Source organism: Equus caballus, chromosome X (assembly GCF_041296265.1).
Source record: "Equus caballus isolate H_3958 breed thoroughbred chromosome X, TB-T2T, whole genome shotgun sequence".
Classification (NCBI taxonomy): domain Eukaryota; kingdom Metazoa; phylum Chordata; class Mammalia; order Perissodactyla; family Equidae; genus Equus; species Equus caballus.
Genome location: NC_091715.1, coordinates 73,681,046 through 73,703,009, shown reverse-complemented (window position 1 = coordinate 73,703,009; position 21,964 = coordinate 73,681,046). Strand labels below are relative to the sequence as shown.

The window sequence follows — 21,964 nt, the reverse complement described above, 5'->3', positions numbered from 1 at the left end:
TCCTTCTCCATTGGTTACAGTCCTGTGGGACCCACAAGTGTAAGCCCTTCTGGCCTCCAGAGCCAGGTGATGAAGAGATGTCCTCTGGCATCAGCTGCATAAATCTGGGCACCTGAGAAGAGTATAAGCTCTTTTCTGAAAGATACTGGTGAGCTGGAGCAAGGCATACAGAGATTGAAAAGATTGCATCCACAAGCCTCCATTCCCAGGAAGCACTTCCATAGACTCCTATAAGAGTGCCAAACCATAAGTCTGCACCTCAGGCCAAAGCTCCTGGACAAGCAAATAGACCTCTTTCTCAGAAAAGTTAGGGGTATGTTATAGTCTATTATCTGTGAAGTGCCCTGTGGGTGGTAGTCTCCCAAAAACTCTCTCTCTGATTGTTATAGTGTAATGGGACCTAGGATTGCAAGCCCACCTGGCCTCCAGAGCCAGACTTTCAAGGGGCATCCTCTGGGTGGCAGCCACAAAAATCAGGTCACCAGATATAAAAACTTGGGTGCCAGACATGTGTAGAAGCTCCTTGCTGGAAAATAGTAGCACCCTGGACTGAGGCAGAGGGAGAGGTAAAGATGGTGAACACTGGTTGGAGCAAGACAGAGGGGGAGTGCAAAGATGGCACCTGCCAAAGAAAAAATAATAACAAAAAATAGAAAAAAGAACAATAAAAGTAAAAATAGAAGACAGGTTAAAAAAGAAAACATAAAGGAGAAATTTAAAAAAAATATAGCACCTGCAGGCTTTACCAAGGCAGAAGAGAGAGAGCTTGGAAGATGGACTCCATCAGCTGGAACACCCGTTAGAAAGGAGAAAAAAATGATTGCATCTGCCGGCTTTAGCAAGGCAGAGGGAGAGCAGGACGACAGTGCCCACGAGCTTCCATCGCCCACAGAATATTCCAACAGGCCCCTGCCCCTCAGATCAATGCTTTAAAATTAGCAAATGAGTCTCTTTTTTACATGACGTCTAAGTGCTTTTCAAAGGGCTGCTTCTGTGCTGGGCCCTGGGGTGAACAAGTCTGCATGTGAGCCCTTTAAGAGCCTTCTCAGTTCACCACAGCCGCATGGGTCTCATGGGAATGAACCCCACTGGTCTTCAAAGCCAGATGTTTTTGGGGCTCCTCTTTTAGGTGCTAGTCTTAAAACTTGGAGTGCTGGATGTGCAGTATAAACCCTTTACTCTTCAAGTTGAAGCTCTGCGTTTTGAGTTCCCACCTGATTGTGAGTCACCCCACCCGGGGGTGAGGTTCATGGCAAGATTTCACCTCAGCCTTTTCTACCCGCTTCCATGTGACTTCCCTCTCTCATCTCCCCATGTGAAGGGGTCAGTCCACCAGTTTTTAGATCTTTTCCTATGAAAGTTGTTCCATATATAACTGTTGATTTCATGTGTCATGGGAGGAAGTAAGTACAGGATCTTCCTAAGTCACCATCTTGAACCAGAACCAGGCTTCCAAATTTCACCTCATTACTTACTGCTTCCTTGTATATTTCTAGCCAAATGATAATATTCAGTATTAATCACCTCCCAGTTTTTCTATCTTTGCACGCTTGGATCAGGGGAGTTTCCAATAAGAATGCTTACTCTTTCTCTATATTTAGCAAAACTTGAAAACTTTCCCATCATGCAAGACTGAGTTCAGATGTAATTTTGCAAGTCATGTAAATCTGCCCCCCAACTCCAGAAGATCAGGAAATCTGCTAGTCTATGCTAACATCTCCTGGAATTTTGTTACTCTCCGTCTTTCTCCTTAGTACCCAATTTGAAATTCAGTTTCTGTAAACCAGTTGTTCCCTTCCTACTTTATCAATTCTGTATACTGAAAATTCTGCACATGTAATTTACCTGGACAAAGTAATATCTATATGAAAAATGGAAACAAATTTTCTGTTCCAAAAATAAAATTGTGGTTTAATGATTAAAACATTAGGGCACCAAAGTACCTTAATTATTCATTGGTGGTAAATTTGGAACTTTGGGAAATTAATTTTTAGAGCCTTAGAGAATAACAGCATACTTTTACTTATAATTACATATTGCATTTGCAATGTACTTAAAGGCACAGTATTAGATCTAAAGACTTAATAGGACACCGAAACCACTTACTATTTAAAAGAGGAATGTGGTTTTAAGTTTCCATTATAAGCAGTAACCTTACTTTTATGGTGGGTTATATTCCTGGAAAATATGCAAAATAATTTAAGAAGAAACTAATTTTCTTATAAAAGCAATTTTATAATAGAGGAGTTACATTTTCAAATAAGAGCATGAGGCTTAATATTTTTATAAAAATTACCATATACACCATAAACATAACCTATTTAATCTATCATAAATGTTAAATATGAAAATGTACTCTGTGCTAGTTTTTTAATATTTGTAAAAGTCAACAACATAACCAATCATGCATAAACTGCAAGTAAGGTCATATAGATTGCTGCACAAAGTTATTATATTGCTCAAAATCCCTTACCTTTTTTTTAACCAAAGCTATTAGAAGGTTAAAGAGTCTTTTGTGAGGATTATGAGATTCTGAATGGTTTCTAAGTTGATTTTGACAGGTGTCTTCCAGAGATTTGGGGCAATGTAGAGCTTTTTTTGGTGACTTTTTGATAAGCTTATTCAAGGATATATTTTTTGCTGTCCTCTTTGTCTCACATCATGTCCCTGTGATAAGCATAGGGATAACTGTTCGAATTGTTATTTATTGCAATACCTTAAAGTAGTCTCACTGATTTCTTGAGCTGTCTCATAAGACCAAGCATTGTCACCTTTCCCCCTGGTATTATATAAGGCATCCCAGCCTTTAATATTTAAGAACAAATCATTGCTTGCTTTGATGTCATCTTTTTCTCTCTCACTACAATTAGAATTCACCTATCAGAAAAAGCCTAAAGATTTCACTTTAATAGTGGCCAAATGGAAAGCAGATAATTTAATTTGCCCAATAATCTGAAAATCCTGTACTTGAAGAACTACCTCTTGACAAAAACTTGAAAAAAGGGAACATAAAGTGTGACTATTTAGAACTGAGGTTCCTTTTCTTCACAAAATATAGCAGAATGTGTAGTTCCAAATGGATTTCTTTCAAAATCATCTCCTTAGAGTGGGGCTGTCAAGACATTCTGATAACGCTCCCTTTAACTTCAAGCAAGTCTGGAAAGCTTCCAGTGCCATAGGCAGGCTAATAAAGCACAAGAAAACCAGTTTCGTTATTTTACAATTACAAGACTCTCACTCCCTAGAAAACTTGTTCTTTTTTCTTTTAATTCTTCCTTTTTCAGTTGTCCCTCCTTCCTCTTTCATAGCTAGTCTATTCAAATAGATATTCTGAGAACTACCACTTCCCTTCTCCCTGCACACCAAACATCTGTGCTATTTAAATTGCAGGCATAAAAGATTAGAGTGATGTACTGAGGTTCATAAGTGCCAACGTGATAAGCTGAGGATTGCTTGTATTCAAATCCTCCATAATGGCTCTGAAATAATAGCTATAACCTCTAGAAAAATGAAGATAAGAAGATTGCTAGAAGGAAGATACACACTTTTCTTCAGTTCATTCATGGTGTGATGTTTTCTCTTTCTAATGCAGTTCTGTGAGCTCTGCTCATAGAGAAGCTTCTTAATATACACAAATTTGTTGAGAGTTAGTCGAGTAATGTTTAAGAAAAAAGACCTTGGACCAATTCCAAAAAATATCTAAATTTCACGGAATGCTCATCTCTCAGCTTTACAGCTTTCTTTCCTTTATCCTTTTATGGGGTTTGTATGACCTATATTAAGCCTTAAAATATATTTTCTGGGAAATAATGAACTCTTTGGATCTTCTATAGCCCTGATCATCAAGACTCAGTAGATAGGGGCAGTATTAGAACAATCTATTTATCATTTGATACTCTGCAGCCTGAAGCCTGACATGCCATCCCCACAACCCACAGACTTTTCAGATAAGCTCAGGCAAATTGTGTAGAAATGGTCTTGGTCTTATGTAGCTTAGCTTTAGTCTGTGTCTTTAAACCGAGTTTAGTATCGACTTAATAAAGGCAACAACAGAAATAGAGGGAATAACTTAAGCATATGTCGTATATACAGGAAAAAATTTGGCTCACCACTGTTTATCCCAAGGCAAGCTGCTTCACTTCTTTGAGGTTCCATTTATTCATTTGTATTGGAAATTTCCACAAGTTTATTAAACGGCCAGATGAGATCCTACATGTGTAAGTACCTAAGAAAGTGGGAACCTAGAATACAATAGATATCCAATACATTTTCAGTGAATAAACAAATTCCCATGCTCTTTATTCAGTAATAGATTTGGGGTCTTAAAATTTATGCACACTGCTTCAATCTTCACTCCCCCTTGCCTGTGCATTTATCTCTTAGAAAGACTGGATATTTTTCCTCTCATTCACATATAAAGGTCTTCATATGAAAGAGATTTACTTTTACGTTCTATAAAAGATTCATGTACTATAAAAGATTCATGTATTTATTGTATCTTACTAACATCATATTTACTGAAGAAACGTTTAAGATAAAATATCCAATTTCCATTTGGTTGAAAATACCTGTAAAAACTTGATCTAGGTTTCCTAAATAAAAAAGTGCCTTGAATTTCAAAGAAGAAACAGGCAAATTCCATCTTCCCTTCCTCTCCCACATTTTTCACACTCTGCCTCCACCATCACACCCCTGCGACCACAACTATCATACAACAAGATATTCATGTTGTTTCCAAATATCGATTAAAGAAATTGTCTGGCTGGTCATTCTGGCCTTTGGAAAAAGCAAGGGAACATAGTTAAACAAAGTCATAATTGAAGAGTTATTTTATTTTTAGCCAACCGTTGATGAACCACTCTCCCTGCTCATGAGGCGGGAACGGGTCACAGAACTGCCATGGCGGGATAGTTGGTCACGAAACTCTGAGGCCATGAAGTAATAAAGAATTGGATCCAAAAGGCAGCAGATACTTGCGAGGCATAGACAAAAAGGATGGAAATACAGGGTGCTTCGGACAATGGGACAACTGCTAATGATGGTTTCCTTTACCATGGTGTAAAAAATAAAGTTAATATGATAAGGAGTGAAGCAGATGAAGAAGACTGCAGCACACATGAAAACCATCCTCAGTGCTTTCTGCCTCTCACCAATTCCTTGCAAAGCAATTGGTGGTTGTCTCAGGGATATAGTAGTTTTCCAGGTACACCATGCGATGATGACTACTGGGATCACAAATCCTGACAGCTCAGCAACTGTAATCATCCCAACCAAAGCCACTGCATTCATTTTCTTGTAACCAAGATCAGCAAAGCAGGACTCAGTGTTGTTGGATAAATCCGTGCTTCTCAGGATGGGAAATGGCAAACAGGCTGTCCCCACGATGACCCAGATGGCAGCACTGATGCCCACATCATACCTACGCTTCCAGTCTCTGGCCCTAAAGGGCTTGAGGAGAAAGAAGCACCTCTGAAGGCTGATGCACGTCAGGAAGCAAATGCTGGCATACATGTTGAGATACTTCAGGTAGAAACACAGCAGGCAAAGGGCCCTCTGGAAAGGCCAATGGTGGCTGATGTAATAGTAAATCCGGAGGGGTAAGGACAGCACATGAGCAAGGTCAGCCACAGAGAGGTTGATCATGAAAATGATGGCTTTATTTTTCTTGCTGATGAAGCGGCACAGAACCCACAAGGCTGCACTGTTGGCCAGAAGACCAGGGATGAATATGAGGATGTAGGTGGTTGCATAAAGGGAGTACTGAAATGTCACATTAGTGACATTGCAGTCAGTCTCAGCATTGCTGGTACTGTTGCCACCCATCACGAATATTTCAGTATAATCATCAAAGTAAGCCGTGAAGTTATGATCCCTGCCCAAAACAAAGAAAAGAAGAGTATATTAGTTAAGTAGTTCTTTAGCCAACATTCAGATTCCTTTTTATACTTACAGAGGCATAGAATATTAAAATTAGAAGGGGCTTGTTTACAGATGAAGAAGTAGATGCTCAAGGAAGATATACTGATCCAAAGTCACCTAGTGAAATCAGTTAGGGAATCATGAAATCGTCTCCAAACTACCCTGCTAGAGCCTAAGTTGTGTTGCAGACAAGGATGTACTGAAATATTCAGTCTATTGTTCTCACCATAGCCAAAAGGGTGTGGCATTTGAGACTACTGCTTTTGTGTTCAAATTTGTCTTGCCCCAAGCCCTGATTAGAGTGAATACTGTCTCACCTTTTAGGTCCCCTTGCCTCTCCTTTGTCTGCCACCTTGCCCATTAGGTCCTGACTTCCTATCTTGGCACTCCAGCACTTGAAAAGTGACCCTGCTTCCTTTAGCCTGCATTGCCAGTATCCTAGTTGATTTTCAGGGCTTGGGAATCTTACCTCCTTATTATTGTATCACAGTAGCTGGTTGTTCTTGTGCACTTTGTCTTTCTCTCTTGGCTTAGGTTTCATTCCAAATTTACATGAAAAATTTCAGTAATATATAAATTTAGAAACTGAACCAGGATATTTTCCTTTGTATTATCTAGAAAAGAAGAGATCATTTCTCCGTCTAAGGGGAATTCTGTATTGATGTGACATCATGGACATTGCAGATTATCCAATAGTCACAGTGAACATTGATTAGAGCACCAGCAAAACAGTCCACTAAAATCATTTTTTTGGAAAAACTTAAGATTTAATACTTATTTTTCATTAAAGTAGTCATCATAAGGAAAAAAAGTTTTGTGGATTTCCTTAATCTTATTTTATGCTTTAGTGTAGTTTGTATTATGTATTATATGTAGGGCATGGGGAATACAGAGTAATCTTTAGGGCTTCTTAAGATCTGGCCATGGATTTATGCAGGCTGCCTGCAAATAAGAATGGCAGGAGAGCAACAATATCATTATTTTACTTTAACTTACTTGTATGATTTCAGACTGGAAAGGACATTGGAAAATCATTTAATTCAGCCTCCACATAATACAGGTAGAAGAAGCCAGGCCCAGAGAGGAGTTTATTAAGGCCATAAGCTACTAAATGGAAGATCTGGGACTTCAAATGGAGGGGCAAGGTGCCTAATCTTTATAGACACCCTTCTCTTCATCATTTATTTTCCTCCCAAACACTAAATTTTACAAACATAGCTTCTGTCCATATTTCAGGAATGTTTATTGCATTTAGAACTAAAAGTGGAAGAAATAAAGTAATGAGGTTATTCTTCAAATGGAGTAAGGGTTTTGTTGTTCTTGATTTTATTTTGTTTTATTTTAAGTAATTTTACAAAAATAAAGGAGTGGCATGCTTTCAGATTCTTCTCCTAAGTAGCAGAATGACTTCCTATGTCATTTTAAGTCCTGTTTCAAGACATAGAAATGTAACATTAGAACAGAACCCCAAGTGATAAATTCATAGATAAAACAGAGTCAACATTATGAGCTACTATTACTTTAAAGAGTAATTTCACTTTCCCTCCCCTTATATTCCATCCCCCGTACTTAGCCTATCTGTGATATATCCTAAAGAGTCAAGCAGTCATCTTACTTATGTATGTATGACCTTGAACAGAAGGTGGACATGTGCCCACAGGTGAAAAGACAGAAAATAATTATCATGTTGTGAGTATCAATGATGGACCCCAGAATCTGCAGTGGAATTTTTCACATGCATTGTTTAATTTAATTCTTACAACCATCCTAAAAGATGGGTACCATTATTCCTCTCATAGTGCAGATCAGGTAACTGGGGTTCAGAGACATTCAGTAAATTGTCTGAGGTAACAAAGCTAGAAAATGGTAAAAATGAGATTTACTATCATGCCTTACTTGTTCCAAGGTCTATGCTATTTCCACTATACCACTTGCCTCTCTCTGCTCAGGAGGGACTACTTAAGAGAATGAGGCTCATTGTAACATCTGGAAGGCACATTATGGCAGAACATTTTTAATCCCATAGTAAGAACTTATGAACTTATAACACTAAGATTAAGCCATCAGGATATAACTAAACACCTGCCCCCACACATGTCCCCCATCCCTTCTCACCACTCACTTTGACTTCAGTATTGGCACTGTTTCTACTATTATCTATTATCCATGATGAAGCTGTGAGAGAGCAAGGGAAGATACATCAAATACATTATAATTCCAAGAACTAAGAAAGCTCACACTCACCAAAATTACACTTCCACTTTTGCATTTTAGAGACATGGGTATTTGTTTCTGCATAACTGGTGTAGAAAGTTTCATTTTCTAAAGCAGCATGTTCTGTTCATACCTCTGTGTTAAATAACAGAGCCCTATTGGGCCAGAACAGTATGCTAAAGGTCACGTTCACACTTTCTTTTCTCTGTGGCTTCTTATGCCTTTGCAATTCAGTTTATTGTAAGCTTGGAGATTTGCATGGCCTGCTTTCCAAAACCTCTTCTCTTTTCCAGACCGAAGGGGAGATAGGAAGGGATTTCCCCCAAATCTGTTTGATGACAATTAAATGTAAAATCCCCATGGTAGGGAGAGGCTGGGGGAATTTGTTTTGGGTAAGACAGAAATATAAACTCTCTCAGAGAGGGAACATTTAGCTTGCTACGGACAATTTGTGACGTTTCTGAAATTTAAGAAAGGAGAACAAGCTGAGAAGCTACTAACAGGAAAATGCTGAATAGAAGGGCTAAAGAGAAACTCTAGAGAGAGTATAACCCTTCTCTCTGTCTCTGCCTCTCTCTTGGTCTCTCCTTTAGTTCTGACTCTATGGTTGATTTTTCTGGTTAGTCTGTGTCCCCTGTGTTGCTAATTTCTCCTCCCCTTCAATCTGGACATATCTTTGATTCCTGTCGCAGAAAGAAGTGGGAGACTGGTGATTCACTCATGAATCTGAGCTCCACTTCTAAATGTGTCATGATTCTCCCTCCCAGAAACTCAAGCTGGAAACTGGGGATTTATCCAACCCCTATGACTACATTTTGTCCACATCCGGTCAGAAACCAAGTGATTCCCCTAAAATGCTCTCAAACTTATCTCCAATCCATGTACACTTCCACTGTTGCCATCCTAATACAGGCCACTGTGAACATTCCTCTTGACTGTTCTAACAGATGCCTTACTGGGCTTCCTGCACCCCAATCATGCCCCCTGCAGTCCATTCCCTATACTGTGTCTAACACTAATTTTAATTATGGCTACCTTTTATTGAGGGCTGCAATTTATTTACAGACTAAGCACTCTTCACATGTTATTTCATTAATCTTCGTAGCAGCCTATGATTATTTTCATATTATAAATGAGGAAACCGAGACCAAGAGAGGTTGAATAAGTTACGCCAAAGTCACAAAATTTGCATAGTGTAGAGGTAGTATATTGGAATTGGAACCCTTGCTTGTCTCTATACTTCCTTATCTCTGTCATGGCACTTACCACACTTACTGAAATTCTGTTAACATGTTTTTCTCAACTGGATTTTGCACTCCTTCATGGCAGGGACTATGTTATCTCTTGATCCCTTCTAACTTTTTCCACACTGTGGCCCAAGTGATCTTCTTTTGAAATATCATGTCATTCTCCTGCCTAAAGTTCTTGTCAGTTCTCTTTTGTATTAAGGCTAATCTTTTCATTGTAGCCTAAAGGCCATATCTAATATGGCTCTTGTGCCCTTCAACATCACCTCATACCATTCTCTTCTTCATTCTCTATGTTTCAACTGCACTGAGATTCTTTCAGTTTCTAGAACAAGCCAAGGTTTTTTTCCTGACAAAGGCTTCTGCACATGTCGTTCCTTCTTTCTGGAATTCTGTTCCTCTAAATCTTCACATATCTGGCTCCTTTTAACATCAGTTTGCAGGTCAGAGAGACTTTCATGGCCAATACTATCTAGGCAATCATATACATCATTACGTACTCTCATACTCTTTATTCTTTCTCTTTGTAGCATCAACATCTCTAATTTAGATGTTTGTTTACTTATTTATTGGCTATTTACCCACTGTGCTGTTAGCTCCCTTAGTGCTATTGCAAGATCTGTTCTGTTCACACCATATATCCTAGACTTAGCCTGCTACTTAGTAGACACTCAAAGAAAGATTGTATGATTGGAATGAGTTGCATACACGATAGTTTAAAGTCCCTATTTAGAAGCAATAAGCAAAAGTATAAACCTTGATATGTCAACTTTATCCTCAATATTCCCTGCACTTAACCCTTTCAACTTAGAAAAGCCATGCCTGTAGAAGCCTGAGAGAAAATCAAAATAATTAATTTAGAAATCACAGATGATCAGATATATCCTCTGGGTAGAAACCAGCACAGCCCAAGTTCTCAGAATACTATCAACATTGTTACCTGGATCTCAGGAAGAGGGTAGTCCTTTTGATCTGCTTCCAAAAGCATCTCAATCCCATATTTTTGTTGGTGTCATTCTACAAAGGGTACACCTGCCTCATCTCAACAGCAGATGAATTTCTACCCACCTATGCATGGAACCTGGAATGAGAGTGAGAAGTCTGCATCTGTAGTTCGCAAAGCTCTCCGCATATGGAGAGTAAGCATAAAGGGAAAATGACTCTTGTCTATTTACTTTTTTCCATGGCTTTTTGAGGTCTCTCACTGCCTTGGAGGCCATCATTCATTCAACCTATATTTAATAAGCACCATTCTGTGAACTCTGTGCTGGAAGAATATAGAATTGTCTCTCATAATCTCTGTCCCCGAGAAACTTCTGGTCTGGTGAGGGAAATATTTTAAAAAATCTCCAATATCACAATCAGTGCGTGGCAAGAACTGAGGTGAATGGCATAGGTGATAAATCCTCACAGTAGCATAGCATCATCCCTGTGAGGTAAATGGAACAGATACCAGTAATATCCCTACCATAGTGTTTAGTTGACAAAGAGATGCATTCAAGAACAATCCAGTTCCCTGTTCAAGGTCACAGGGTTAGAATATGGTGGAACTAGGACCAGAATTCAGGTGTTTAGGCCTCTTATTCAATGCTCTGTATACCATGTCAGGATCCTTCTATTAAATTCTAAGAGACTCCACAAACTAAAGGACTCACAACTAAAAATACACAACTATGTACCCAGGGGGCTTTTGGAGAAAAAGGAAAGATAAAGTCTTTAAATTCTGAGAGACAGAGCACCTTGAGCCAGACAACATGGCACTTGTGCCAAGCCAACTACATTTTCTTACTGGTTCCTGTAGGGACAGGTGTGGAGAGAAAAACAAAGATAGTGGCTGGGGAAGAGATAACGTTAACCTTATTTTGCCTGAATTATACACTATTGTATTTAAATCCTAGCACCTTTTCAAAACTGTGGTTAAGTCCAATCTCTTCAGGAAAACCTACACTGTATTATCACTACGATTCATCTAGGATTTAGCAATTCACAGTTTCATCCAGCAAAAGGACATTCTGCTCTGTGTTTACCCAATATGCTAATTGCTGAGGACGGTGGAGTGTGGTGGAAAATTTCCCAGAAGAATAACACATGACTGTTGTCCTCAAGAACTTTATAATTATTTAGAAAAGACAGATATAAGAATAACTAACTAAAATATATGTTTAAACATGCCATGAAAAAGATAACAAAGAAGTTTCTTTAGAAGTAGAAATGAATCCTGTACAGCAGAGGAAGATAGGAAGGTCAACTTGTAGCTTAAGTCCATTTTCAATGAACAGTTGTAAGGATGGGCAGAGTGTAGGGGAAGAAAGGATGGAAAAGGAATTCCAAAGGTGAATGAATAGAATTCAAAGGTCCCAACATATAAAAATGAATGGCCTATGGAAAGGAATAATAAGTGTTCTAGACCAGCTGAAGAACACAGTGAAATGGTGGGGAAGGTGCAATGGCAGGTGAGAATGGGAGAAGATAGTGGAAGGGAAAAGTGACTAAAAAGGTAGGTGCAATCAGATCATGGAGGGTTTTCTAGGGAATCACTGAAGGATTCTGGGAAGAGGTGTGATATTACCATACTTGTGTTGTAGAAATATCACTCCCACAACAGTGTGGAAGATGGATTGGAAAGATGGGAGACTAAAGACAGGAGGTCCAAATTAGTTGGGAGTTTGTAGGGTGACAGTCTAGGTTTGCCTAGGACTAAGGATTTCCTGGGATGTAGAATTTTCAGTCCTAAAACCATGACAGTACAGGGCAAACAGGATAGTTGGTCACTCTGTTGTTGCAAGAGTCAAGGTAATGAGAAATAAGCTCTGAACTTGGTATGGGAGGAATATTAGAATTTCAAGTGAAAGACAGAGATGGAATTGACCAGTTTTGGAGACTGACTGAAGAGTTGAAGATAATTTCATTTATAAAACGTGTGAAATGTTATAGAATGAAAGCAAAGTTTTGCACTTTTCCAAAGCCTTTTCAGATCAGCAGCTCACAGCATTCACCTTTCCTGACAATCTGAGCCAAATCACTTCTTCCTTATTCCAGGACTTTTCAAATGTATACTTTCTGCCAAACTTCAGCAATTCCTGACTCTTCAAATGGTCTTCTTTCTCTAACATTATAATCGCTTCACTGCAAATTCACCATACACTCCCAGAGACCTTAAATTTCTAAATGTCTCCATTTCTCCTGATCTGACTTAGCACCTTCCTCCTTCTTACTTCCTCCCCTACACAGCCTAGGTTAAATGGTCAAATTAACTGCTCTAACACAAGAACCCTCAACTTCCTTATTCACCATTCTTCTGCTGCACCAACCTAGCAAGGCGTTAATCCCAGATCAAGTCCACAATCCATTTTCTTTTTTACTATCCAAACTACTGAATGATCCTATTAAAAAATACCAGGATCTATTTGGAATGTCGAAACTAGAAATTTATGATCTCCAGCCTAAAATCTTTTGCTCCAGACTCTTTTTGCACACCCCTGATTAGTACCTTCTCCTATCCCCATGGTGGCCGTTCAGCACCTTCACAACTCTGCTAAAGCTTCTTCTCTCCTGATCTCCCACCCTCATCTTTCTCAGCAGAGGGTTTTACATCTTAAATCTCAGAGAAAATTGAGGTTATTGGGTGGGAAGCAACTCAATTTCATCCATTGTCTCCTCCCAACACATGCAATCTTATCTATAGCTGCATCATTCTTACTTTTCAACACAGCTGCCTTTCCTGTTTTTCAAGATGAGTTCCCATGCTCTTAATCCCTTTTATCTCTCTCAGGATCTTCTTTCATTAATCATTCTCTTTCACTCCTAGATCATCATGCTGTCCTCCACTCTTAGTTAGATCTTTGTTATCAAGTCTCTCCAATCTCCAAAATAATTCTTCTCTTGTCTATGCATCTTATTCTAGCTCTTTGTCACTCCCCTCCTCTTCTTAAATAAACTTCTCACAGTAGTTGTTTGCACAGATTGTTTCCTTTTCCTCACTTTATATCCATTCTTCAATGCATTCTAAAGTGGTGTGTATACTCTCACAACCTCACTGAAACTGTTTTGGCAAAGATGACAAGTGACCATCATGTTGCTAAATCGTGCAGGAGTTCTCTGCTGCCTTGGACACAGTCTGACCACTTCCATCTTTTTGAAACATTCTCTTGCCTTGGCTTCTAAGCCACAACTCTTTCTTAATTCTCTTTTGATCTATATGTATATTTATGTTGAGTCTCTTGCATGGCTTCTTTTAGCTGTACACATCCTTTAAATGTTCATTTCCCTAGGTCTATATCTTCTCTTTTTATTCAGCATCCTCGAGCTAAGTAACATCATCCACTTTCATGGCTTCAATTACCACTCATTTCCTGATGACTTTCACGTCTCTATGTCCTGGCCTGTCCTCTCCTCAGATATTAAATCTATATGTCCAACTTCCAGCTGAGGTTTCCCATTTGAATGTCTCACAGACATCTCAAAATGAATATGTCCCAAACAAAACACCATACTCCCGGACCTTTTACTTATCCAGCATCTATCGAGTTACAAGAGCCATAATCCTTAGAATAATCTTAGACCCCTTCTTCTCTTTTATTCAATAAACCAAGTTTCCTCTGTCTCCCTCTCCCTCTCTCTTTCCTATCTCTCTGGATTATGAAAACACTCATTAACTGGTCTATCTGCCTGAAGGATTGTCCTTTTAAAATCTGTTCTCTACTCTGCTACCAAATCATGCATCAAAAACACAATTTGGGCTACAATGTCACCACAGGAATTACTTTAACAATACATTTACTTCATTATATTTAATGTTTCCATTTATGTCTCTGTATTTCTAACTAAACTATGAGCATTTTGAGGGCAAAGACCATGTCTTACTGATCTTTAAATCTCCAGAACCTAGCAGAATGACTGGCACATAATCATTCAGTAAATATCTTTAACTGAACAAGGATTTTGCCTTATGACAATTCTTACATTGTTTAACTATTTATGGATCTCTTGACACTGGGCTGTGAGCATTGTGCAGTCAGGGACCATGCCCTAAATTTCTTTCTCTCTCTCTTTCTCTCTAACCCTAGAACAAGGCTAAATATACAGCAGTATTAAAACAATTGATGTTAACTGGCCCATGTAAGAATTAACTCCAAGGACTTAATGTCATTGATATTGCATAACCAACTCAGCTAAGTAGGACCACATAGACAAAAAAGGCCAGGCAGAATTATGACCTGTGAAAATGCCATATCCTCAGCAACACTTCAGCCCTTAACTCTGCAGTTGTGAACACCCAAATAGAGATGAGAACAGAATTCCCAGTGCCTTCAATATCAGCCTTATAAAAGTAAAGGCCTCTTGTTTTCTCTAGTGTGCAGTCCTCTGTTCAGGCTATATGCTACCTACACCAAAGGCCAGGACCGTGAAGAGGGATGCCTCTTCTCCTGAAAGAGGTATTTGATGACAGAAGCCAAATTCAAAGGGAATGGCCAGCACAGAGTTCTATTCTAATAATTAAAGTAGAAAAATCAGCTACCATCTTTCAGCCATCAAGATTCACTTTTAATGTGTGGCTCTAAGGATGTTCCTGATAAAGAATATTGATGTAAAGTTGTGACTAAAATGCCATCAAACTCCTTTCTCCCTAGATTCCATCTCAGAGGTCAATATTTTACTCCTCTCTCAAGGTCCCATGTCAACTTTCATTTTGTCTTTGCACTGGGCAACTCTGTTCTAACTTCCTCCTTCTTTGTACTCTTACTGGATGTAAGGGCTGCACTATATGAATGTAGTCTCTCTGAGGGAAAACTCTGTGTCAGACTTTTATATTCTTCATTTTGTTTAGCAGAAGGTTAGGCATGTAGTAGGATCTCAGTTCATGCACATTTGTTTGTAAAGGTAAGACTATGGAGAACAGACACAAGTTAGCAGAGCCTAAGGCAATTTTACTTCTAACGTCTCTCTCATGAGCTACTCTCCCAAGCCACAATCATAATCTTTCTCCCTTTGCTACTGAGGAAAACATGGTCAAGGCAAGGATAAAAAGTTGGAGTCTAATAAATGTGGATGCTTAAGAGCTCCAAAACTTGCACTCCCAGCTTTTTATTTAAAATCCAACAGGATCTCATAAGTTTAAGTATGAATTTGGTCATTAAACACTTGACTTTATGAAAATAACTAAATTTTGTCTCCGAACACAAAAGTATGTCAGGTCTTTAAATATGATTCAATGGAGATGAATCCAAAAACTTAGCAGGTACCAGTAACATCCTCCCAAAGGCAGCTTCCCTTCCCAAACACCTAGGTCAACGCTGTGGTTTCACAAAGGAACAGCAAAAGTGAGCTTATATTATTATGTCATCAGAATTTGTACCAGACTCCTAAATTTCACTGAAATACTAAGTCCAAGAAGTTTCCACATGCATCCTGTCAGCCACTAGCTAAGGGTTATTCATATGTTACCTCTAATCCTTGCAAGAGCTCTGAGTTAATTATTATACCCTTTTACAGATCATAAGATGGAGGTTCATCAGGGTTGAGTTTCTTTCTCAAAGTCATAGCTATTATGATTTCAGTTGTGATAAGGGTCTTCATGAGCAGAAAAAGCTAAAATTCTTCTTATAAAAACAACTTATTGCACAGACAGAAAGATATTTTAAAATGGATTTTCTGTAAATAAACTGTTCTTCAAAGATAAAGAAGCTATTGTTCTCAGTTCTAGTTCTAGCACTTGTATAACTATGCATATGTGGCAAATGACTGCCCACCAGGTGTCAGGGTAGGATTGTATCAAAACCAAGGATCTTTATGGAGTTTTGCCCATGAACCCAAACCGTAATAGATCTGCAGATAGAGTACTGGAACAATTTCTTTATAATAGTGGTGACCTGGCTTGACAAGACGTTGTAGTGAGGAGGATTCAAATGCAGTAGAATATATTGAAAGGAGTGAGTGGATTTGAAGCTAAGACACCTGGATTCCGGTAACTATTCAAATACTAACTCTTTGTGCTGCCCAGTTAAGCCCCTTCTCTTCTGTTGGTTTCATTTCCATCATTATTAAAATAACACAATTTGAACTGGATGATCTTTAACTCCCTCACAGTTCTAACTTGCCATGACTTTATAGGAATGGCCCCTCTCAACTTCTGCCCCTATTACCACAGCACTGCCACTGCCATCATTAATGCAGCCACCACTGTCTCAGCTCACCTGCTGATTTACACTTTACAAAGCATTATTACATCTATAATTGCTGTTAATCATTACTAAAGGTATTATGAATAATCAGGTCAGAGGATATCATCCTCATTTTACAGATCAGGAAACTGAGGCTCAAAGAAGTGACTTCATCTACCTGAAGACATAAGGTTAGCAAGTGACAGAGTGAGTAGAGTGGAATCTAGGCTTCTGGCATCAACGTGACTGCTTTTTCTCTAGTATGACTTTACAAAGCTTCACCCTCTTTGTCTTTTTCCTCTTTTAATGTCTCATCAAGTTACTAATACCACTAAGTGGATATGTTTATCAAGTTTGCTTTTTCTATTTTCTTTGATGATAGGACCAATATGTGGACCTGTCCTTTTGGGAGGAGAAGGAAAAATTAAAAAGGGAAAGACTGCTAATGGGTGCCCTTCCCACTCTCTAGGGACAACATTTACAGGCCATTGGGAACCTAACTTACTTTGCCTTATCTTACTTTTTCTTCTTTTTTAAACCACATAAGTCTCATATAAATTGCCCAAGCCAGTCTGACCCCCATCACCGTGATGTCCTTCATTCAGTCACACATAACCACAGCCAAAGAAGAGCCACTGGAATTTGGAGCTCTGCTATATCCTGAATTAATTCAAATCAACTCTAAATAACTCAGCTTTATGTGAGAAAGACAAAGATTTGGATATGTTTTGTAAGTCTAGACATTTTTTTCTATAAATTAGAGGGAGTAAAATTATTTTTATCCTTAAAATGAATTAAAGCAATTAGACTATTCACAAACTAATATCTTAAAGTTAAAATTGAACTTCCATGCATTCATGTTTATCAGATTTTTAATCATCCAGGAAAGAAGCCTAATAAGATATCATTTTTGCAGTTGGGGCAGCATTTTAGAGGTGGAAGGAATTATGTTCTTTGGGCAGATGTGGGATAATATCTTGACTCAGTTATCAGCTGTCTAGTCTGAAACAACTCATGTCATATCTCTAGGCTTCAGTTTCCTCATTTATAGAATTAGGATCACAGTGCCTGCAACATAGATCATTGTGAAGATTAAATGAAAAATGTGCATGAAAGTACCTATTTTCATGTCTGGTACACAGTAGACATTAAATAAATGTTAGTTTATTTACCCTTTACTTGTACAGAGAGTAATTTCCATGGGCCTTTGGTTGGATCTTATACTTTTCTATGTTTAGAAAATCCCCCAAAAAGTATAGCTGTGAGAGATGGTTGGCAGGATCAAAGCAATAATTCTTAAAGCTGAAGAGTGGAAAATGCATTACTTGAAAAAAATATTCCTTCTTATAGTAAATATATTGGAAATCAAAACAATTGTCCCTATAATACAAACTGATGAAAGTACTGATCTACAAAATCTTTTTGGGCTGTTGGACACACAGTACCTGGAAAATATCAATGCTATGGGGTAGTTTTTTCTAGGAGTCTAGGGTCTGGTTCCTAGGCAGGCATGTCCACAATAACCTTGTAGTGAGATTTTTATGTTTCTCAAAAGGAACCTGAGTTATAAAACATTGAGAAATACTGATTGAGCGACATTGTCATTGTGGAAATCAGATTTCAGAACTCTTTCTCTTGTTTGTTGTTTGTGTTCTATCACTTGATAAAAAAAGGAAATTGCTTACGAAACACTGGCCTGTGGTCTAAAAGTTGAAACTCTCATGATAACATTATTCTGAAAAAAACATAATGGCCCTCGGCAAAGTTTACTGGGTTCCCTTTGAGATATAGACTATTATTTCCAGAAGGTACCCTCTGGTTAGATTTCTCTACTATGGCTCCATTATTTACCACTTCAGGGTATGTAACTCTTCTTAGGTACCTAGAAGCCTAGAGTCAAATCACTGTTGCCAGGAAAAAAATTAAAGACCATCTATTCCAAGCTCTCTCCCCTTATTATAGGAGAGAATGTTTAGATCCAGAGAAATACAGCAACTTTTCCAAGGACCCACAGTGAGAACTTTAGTTAGAACCAAGACTTCTGACTCTGCGTATTAATCCATCTCCTTCATCACTCTGCCTGTGAACCAATATTAGATGAAAACTTCCCTGCAAAATATCCTGATGTGGAGTGTAAGCAGACTTTTTGACCAAAAGTTTTTAAATAAAGCATAGACTCTCATCCAGCCATTTCCTTGATAGGTGGAACTCTTCGAAAGGGTGGGTTTACAACAGACAGCTCTGTCTTCTTTGCTAGAGCTGTGACAGAGGGTTATATACTGTCTTGCCTCCTAGGACACCAACTGACTTATGTCAAACACAACTGGCCATGAAAAGCCACCCAAAACCACCCAGAAGTACGCTTACTTATTTGAAGGCTTATGCTCCACCACTGCCAGGATTTGAGCAGTCTGTATAACTTGAACTCAACAACTTTTCCAGTTGAGCCAAAAAAGGAACTGCTTTTGACCAAAGAAGGACCTGTGTTCAACAGGAACCATTGCAAAGACAATTACCCCAAATGTATGACCCGATTCTCAATGTAGTTCAGGCCATTTGCCACTTCAGTATACCAGTATATTACCTATTTTCAGCAGTGAATAATTTTATTGTATCACACTTGCTAAGAGATAAACTCCTCAATTAATAAAAATGGCAATGACTCCCTGTATCTGTTTGAACAACCAAAATAAAAATGTCCCCACTTGCAGGATCCTGGAGACTGAGACTACTTCCTCCAAAAGGCACAACAAAGCTTGTTATCATTCTTTCCAAAATGATCCTGGTACCAAATGGTGTGGCACAGTCCACCTTCAAGGACTCCCCAAGTGGCAATCTCCTTTTGACTCAGTCTTCTTGGCTTAGAACCAGGCAGGTTGCTAGCACTCCTAGCAATAAGAACAATAATCATTGAAAAGACAGATGCTTCTCTTTTGGGCTCTGCTCTCCAGTATGGCTGAACTTGAGTCATAAAGCAGCTTTCAAAGGATCAAGAAACACCTCTGAAAAGACTCTGAAATCATTTCACCAGGGCTTGTCATCTGGGATATTTTTGTCGTTTCCTAACCTAAAATTCAACATAGTTATAAATACATTTACAGTATAATCTCTGGGAGATTTAGGCTGCTGTAGGGGAAAGGGAACATGACTTAAGACACAGGTTCTAGTTCCAGCTCTGCCACTAACTACCTGGGTGATCCTAAGTGTCTTCACTTCATTGGCTCTCAGTTTCCCCATCCGTATTGTAAGAGACTTGGATTTGTAAGAGCTCTTTCAGCTTTAAAATGTATGATCTGACTTTCTTTCCTTCTCTCTTGAAAGAACTTAACTATTTGCTGCCGTATCTGTGAAAGTGAAATTTACCAAAGTAAGGAGCCTATATGTAAAAATTTTCCTTCATTATGCAACTAGACAAATTGTACAGAGCAGAAATTCAAATCCTATTTTTTGACTGAATATGTCAAGTTGTCCCAATGAGTCTCACTGAACACACTATTTTCTTACCACTTTGTGCCATCTTCTCTGGTTGATGAAGAAAGAATGAGCCCTCATCAAAGAATAAGCTGCCTCACAGACTCCATGCTCCTGGAGTAATGGTAGAGACTGATGGCATTAACCCTAACTTTGTACTCTAGTCAGTCTCAAGGGCAATCACCATTTCTCCTGCTGTAAGAGGTCTGAAATGAGAAACCTGGGACCATTTTCAATTTGGACACTGGCCCTACATCTGCCCCTCTCCTGGTTCTTCACATCCCCACCAATCTTCCCATATGGAACACCAATTCCCAAATACTAGGCTGTAACTTACCCTGGAGCCTTGCCGGTATTAGCACTCTTGTTTCTTTGCAGGGAGCTGGAGGTAAAAAAAAGCCTAACTGGGTGGCACGGATCCTGCTGATAACTGAAAAATTTGTTGTTGAAAGAGGAAGTTGAGTGCATTTAGTGTCTCACCACAGAAACCTTATTTGCAAAGACCAAAGGTAAGTCCCTTGAGCAGATGACACTACTCAAGTTTTATTTCATTTTTATTTTATTTGTGCAGAGAAATTCAAAGGTCAGGGAGCCAAAGGCTGTACAAAATCAAATGATTGTGTTTCAGCCTTCCTCACTGTTCCTCACCCTATCTCCTTCCACCACAACCCGCATGCCTATCTGTCTCACTAGATTCTAATAGGTTCCATGGCAAGATGGGATTTTGAGGCAAAATCTGAAGAGAGTTTACCTAAGAACAAGAAAGCTGCAACTCCTTCAAGCCTGAGGGGCAACTGGTGAGGAAACCTCAAGAACACAAATAGCAGTAGGACTACCTTTGTTTAAACTTTTTCTCCCATCTGGAGTACCCTTTTCTCGACCTCTCATCTCAAGGCTCATACTTTAATGTTTAGTTTGGTTATTTTTGTACATTTCTTATCCCCTTAGTATACTGCAAACTGCGTGAGGGCAAAGATCATGTTTGACTCATCTCTGTAGTCATAATTAGTCCATCACAAGGTACTTTCATGAATATTTGTTGATGAATAAGTAATGGAATAAATGAAAAAGTAAATGTTCAAATTATGAATGAATAAATAAACAATGTTGACCATAGAGTCTCTCTCTAGTGAACTAAGATTTTGGTCTTTATGTATAATATCTATGAGGCCTTTATAAGTACGCAAATAAAAAAAGATCATACTCTTGGGACTATAGTGTTAGCCAAGTCTGAGAGTAGTTCTGAGAAACAAGGCTTTCAAAGCAGCATAAACCTCTCTAGGACTGTAATGGAATCACATTCAGAACCCAGGGCCTGGAACTGCAAAGAGCCTTCTCGGTAATAACCATAGCAAAGGAGAAAAAGAAAGTATTGTGGGTTTGGTCAAACAGTAGCATTTGGATTTATGGATAAGATTGATTAAAGAAGGAAGTAGATGACAATAGTTTTGTATGAGAACCACCTGGACCTGCAAGAAGCTCTCCTTATAAAATCAGAACTATTTGAAAACTAAATGGAGCCATACCCACCACTCAGAGATCTCTAATACAGAGTTCAAGGGTATCAAGAGATGGAAAAGAGACATTTTTGGCATTAGAAAATAAAAGCTTGACCTGGCTGATGACTCGTGAGGACTGGCAAAGGGAGAGGGTACCCTCCTGGCTGAGGTATATCAAATGAAACATGTTTGACCATGCAATCCCCTTCTCAATTCCAATTTTATGTATATCAAGCTCCAATTTGTTGTTAATTTCATTTTCTGACTTGACATCCCTACCAAAAGGAGAATACACTGACAGGCCAACACAGATTTCAATCCATTTGGAAGTTCTCTTCCCCACTATAAATTATTAAATTGGCTTTCTGGTAAAAATCCATCCTTTGTGATTATAGGCAGCGTGAGCCAGGTTTCCTAGGGTATGATCTTTCTCTGGACAAAGAAATTTCCAGGC

General features: G+C 38.7%; 1 protein-coding gene across 5 annotated transcripts; it reads right to left on the bottom strand.

The window, feature by feature from the left end:
- Nucleotides 1-4,139: 4,139 nt before the first annotated feature.
- Nucleotides 4,140-20,516, bottom strand: P2RY10 (P2Y receptor family member 10). Of its 5 annotated transcripts, XM_014728996.3 has the most exons (5): nucleotides 20,349-20,447; nucleotides 10,321-10,461; nucleotides 8,042-8,094; nucleotides 6,389-7,347; nucleotides 4,140-5,872 (listed from the first exon to the last, which is right to left on the bottom strand). In XM_014728996.3, exon 5 carries the CDS (start codon nucleotides 5,821-5,823, stop codon nucleotides 4,837-4,839), a length of 987 nt encoding a protein of 328 aa, XP_014584482.1. In that variant the 5' UTR covers nucleotides 5,824-5,872; nucleotides 6,389-7,347; nucleotides 8,042-8,094; nucleotides 10,321-10,461; nucleotides 20,349-20,447; the 3' UTR covers nucleotides 4,140-4,836. The 5 variants fall into 5 exon arrangements, with proteins under 5 accessions (XP_014584482.1, XP_070114523.1, XP_005614347.1 ...); XM_070258422.1 differs by lacking the exon at nucleotides 20,349-20,447 and having other exon boundaries at nucleotides 6,389-6,533; XM_005614290.4 differs by lacking the exons at nucleotides 6,389-7,347; nucleotides 8,042-8,094 and having other exon boundaries at nucleotides 20,349-20,481.
- Nucleotides 20,517-21,964: the final 1,448 nt, after the last annotated feature.

Excerpts from the sequence above, each read along its gene's own strand:
- P2RY10 (XM_001502606.6), bottom strand. The coding sequence starts at position 20,479 with ATGCACTCAACTTCCTCTTTCAACAACAAATTTTTCAGTTATCAGCAG. Across the intron at positions 5,873-20,348 it reads AATACCGGCAAGGCTCCAGG|GGATCATAACTTCACGGCTT; the intron begins GTAAGTTACAGC and ends TGTTTTGGGCAG.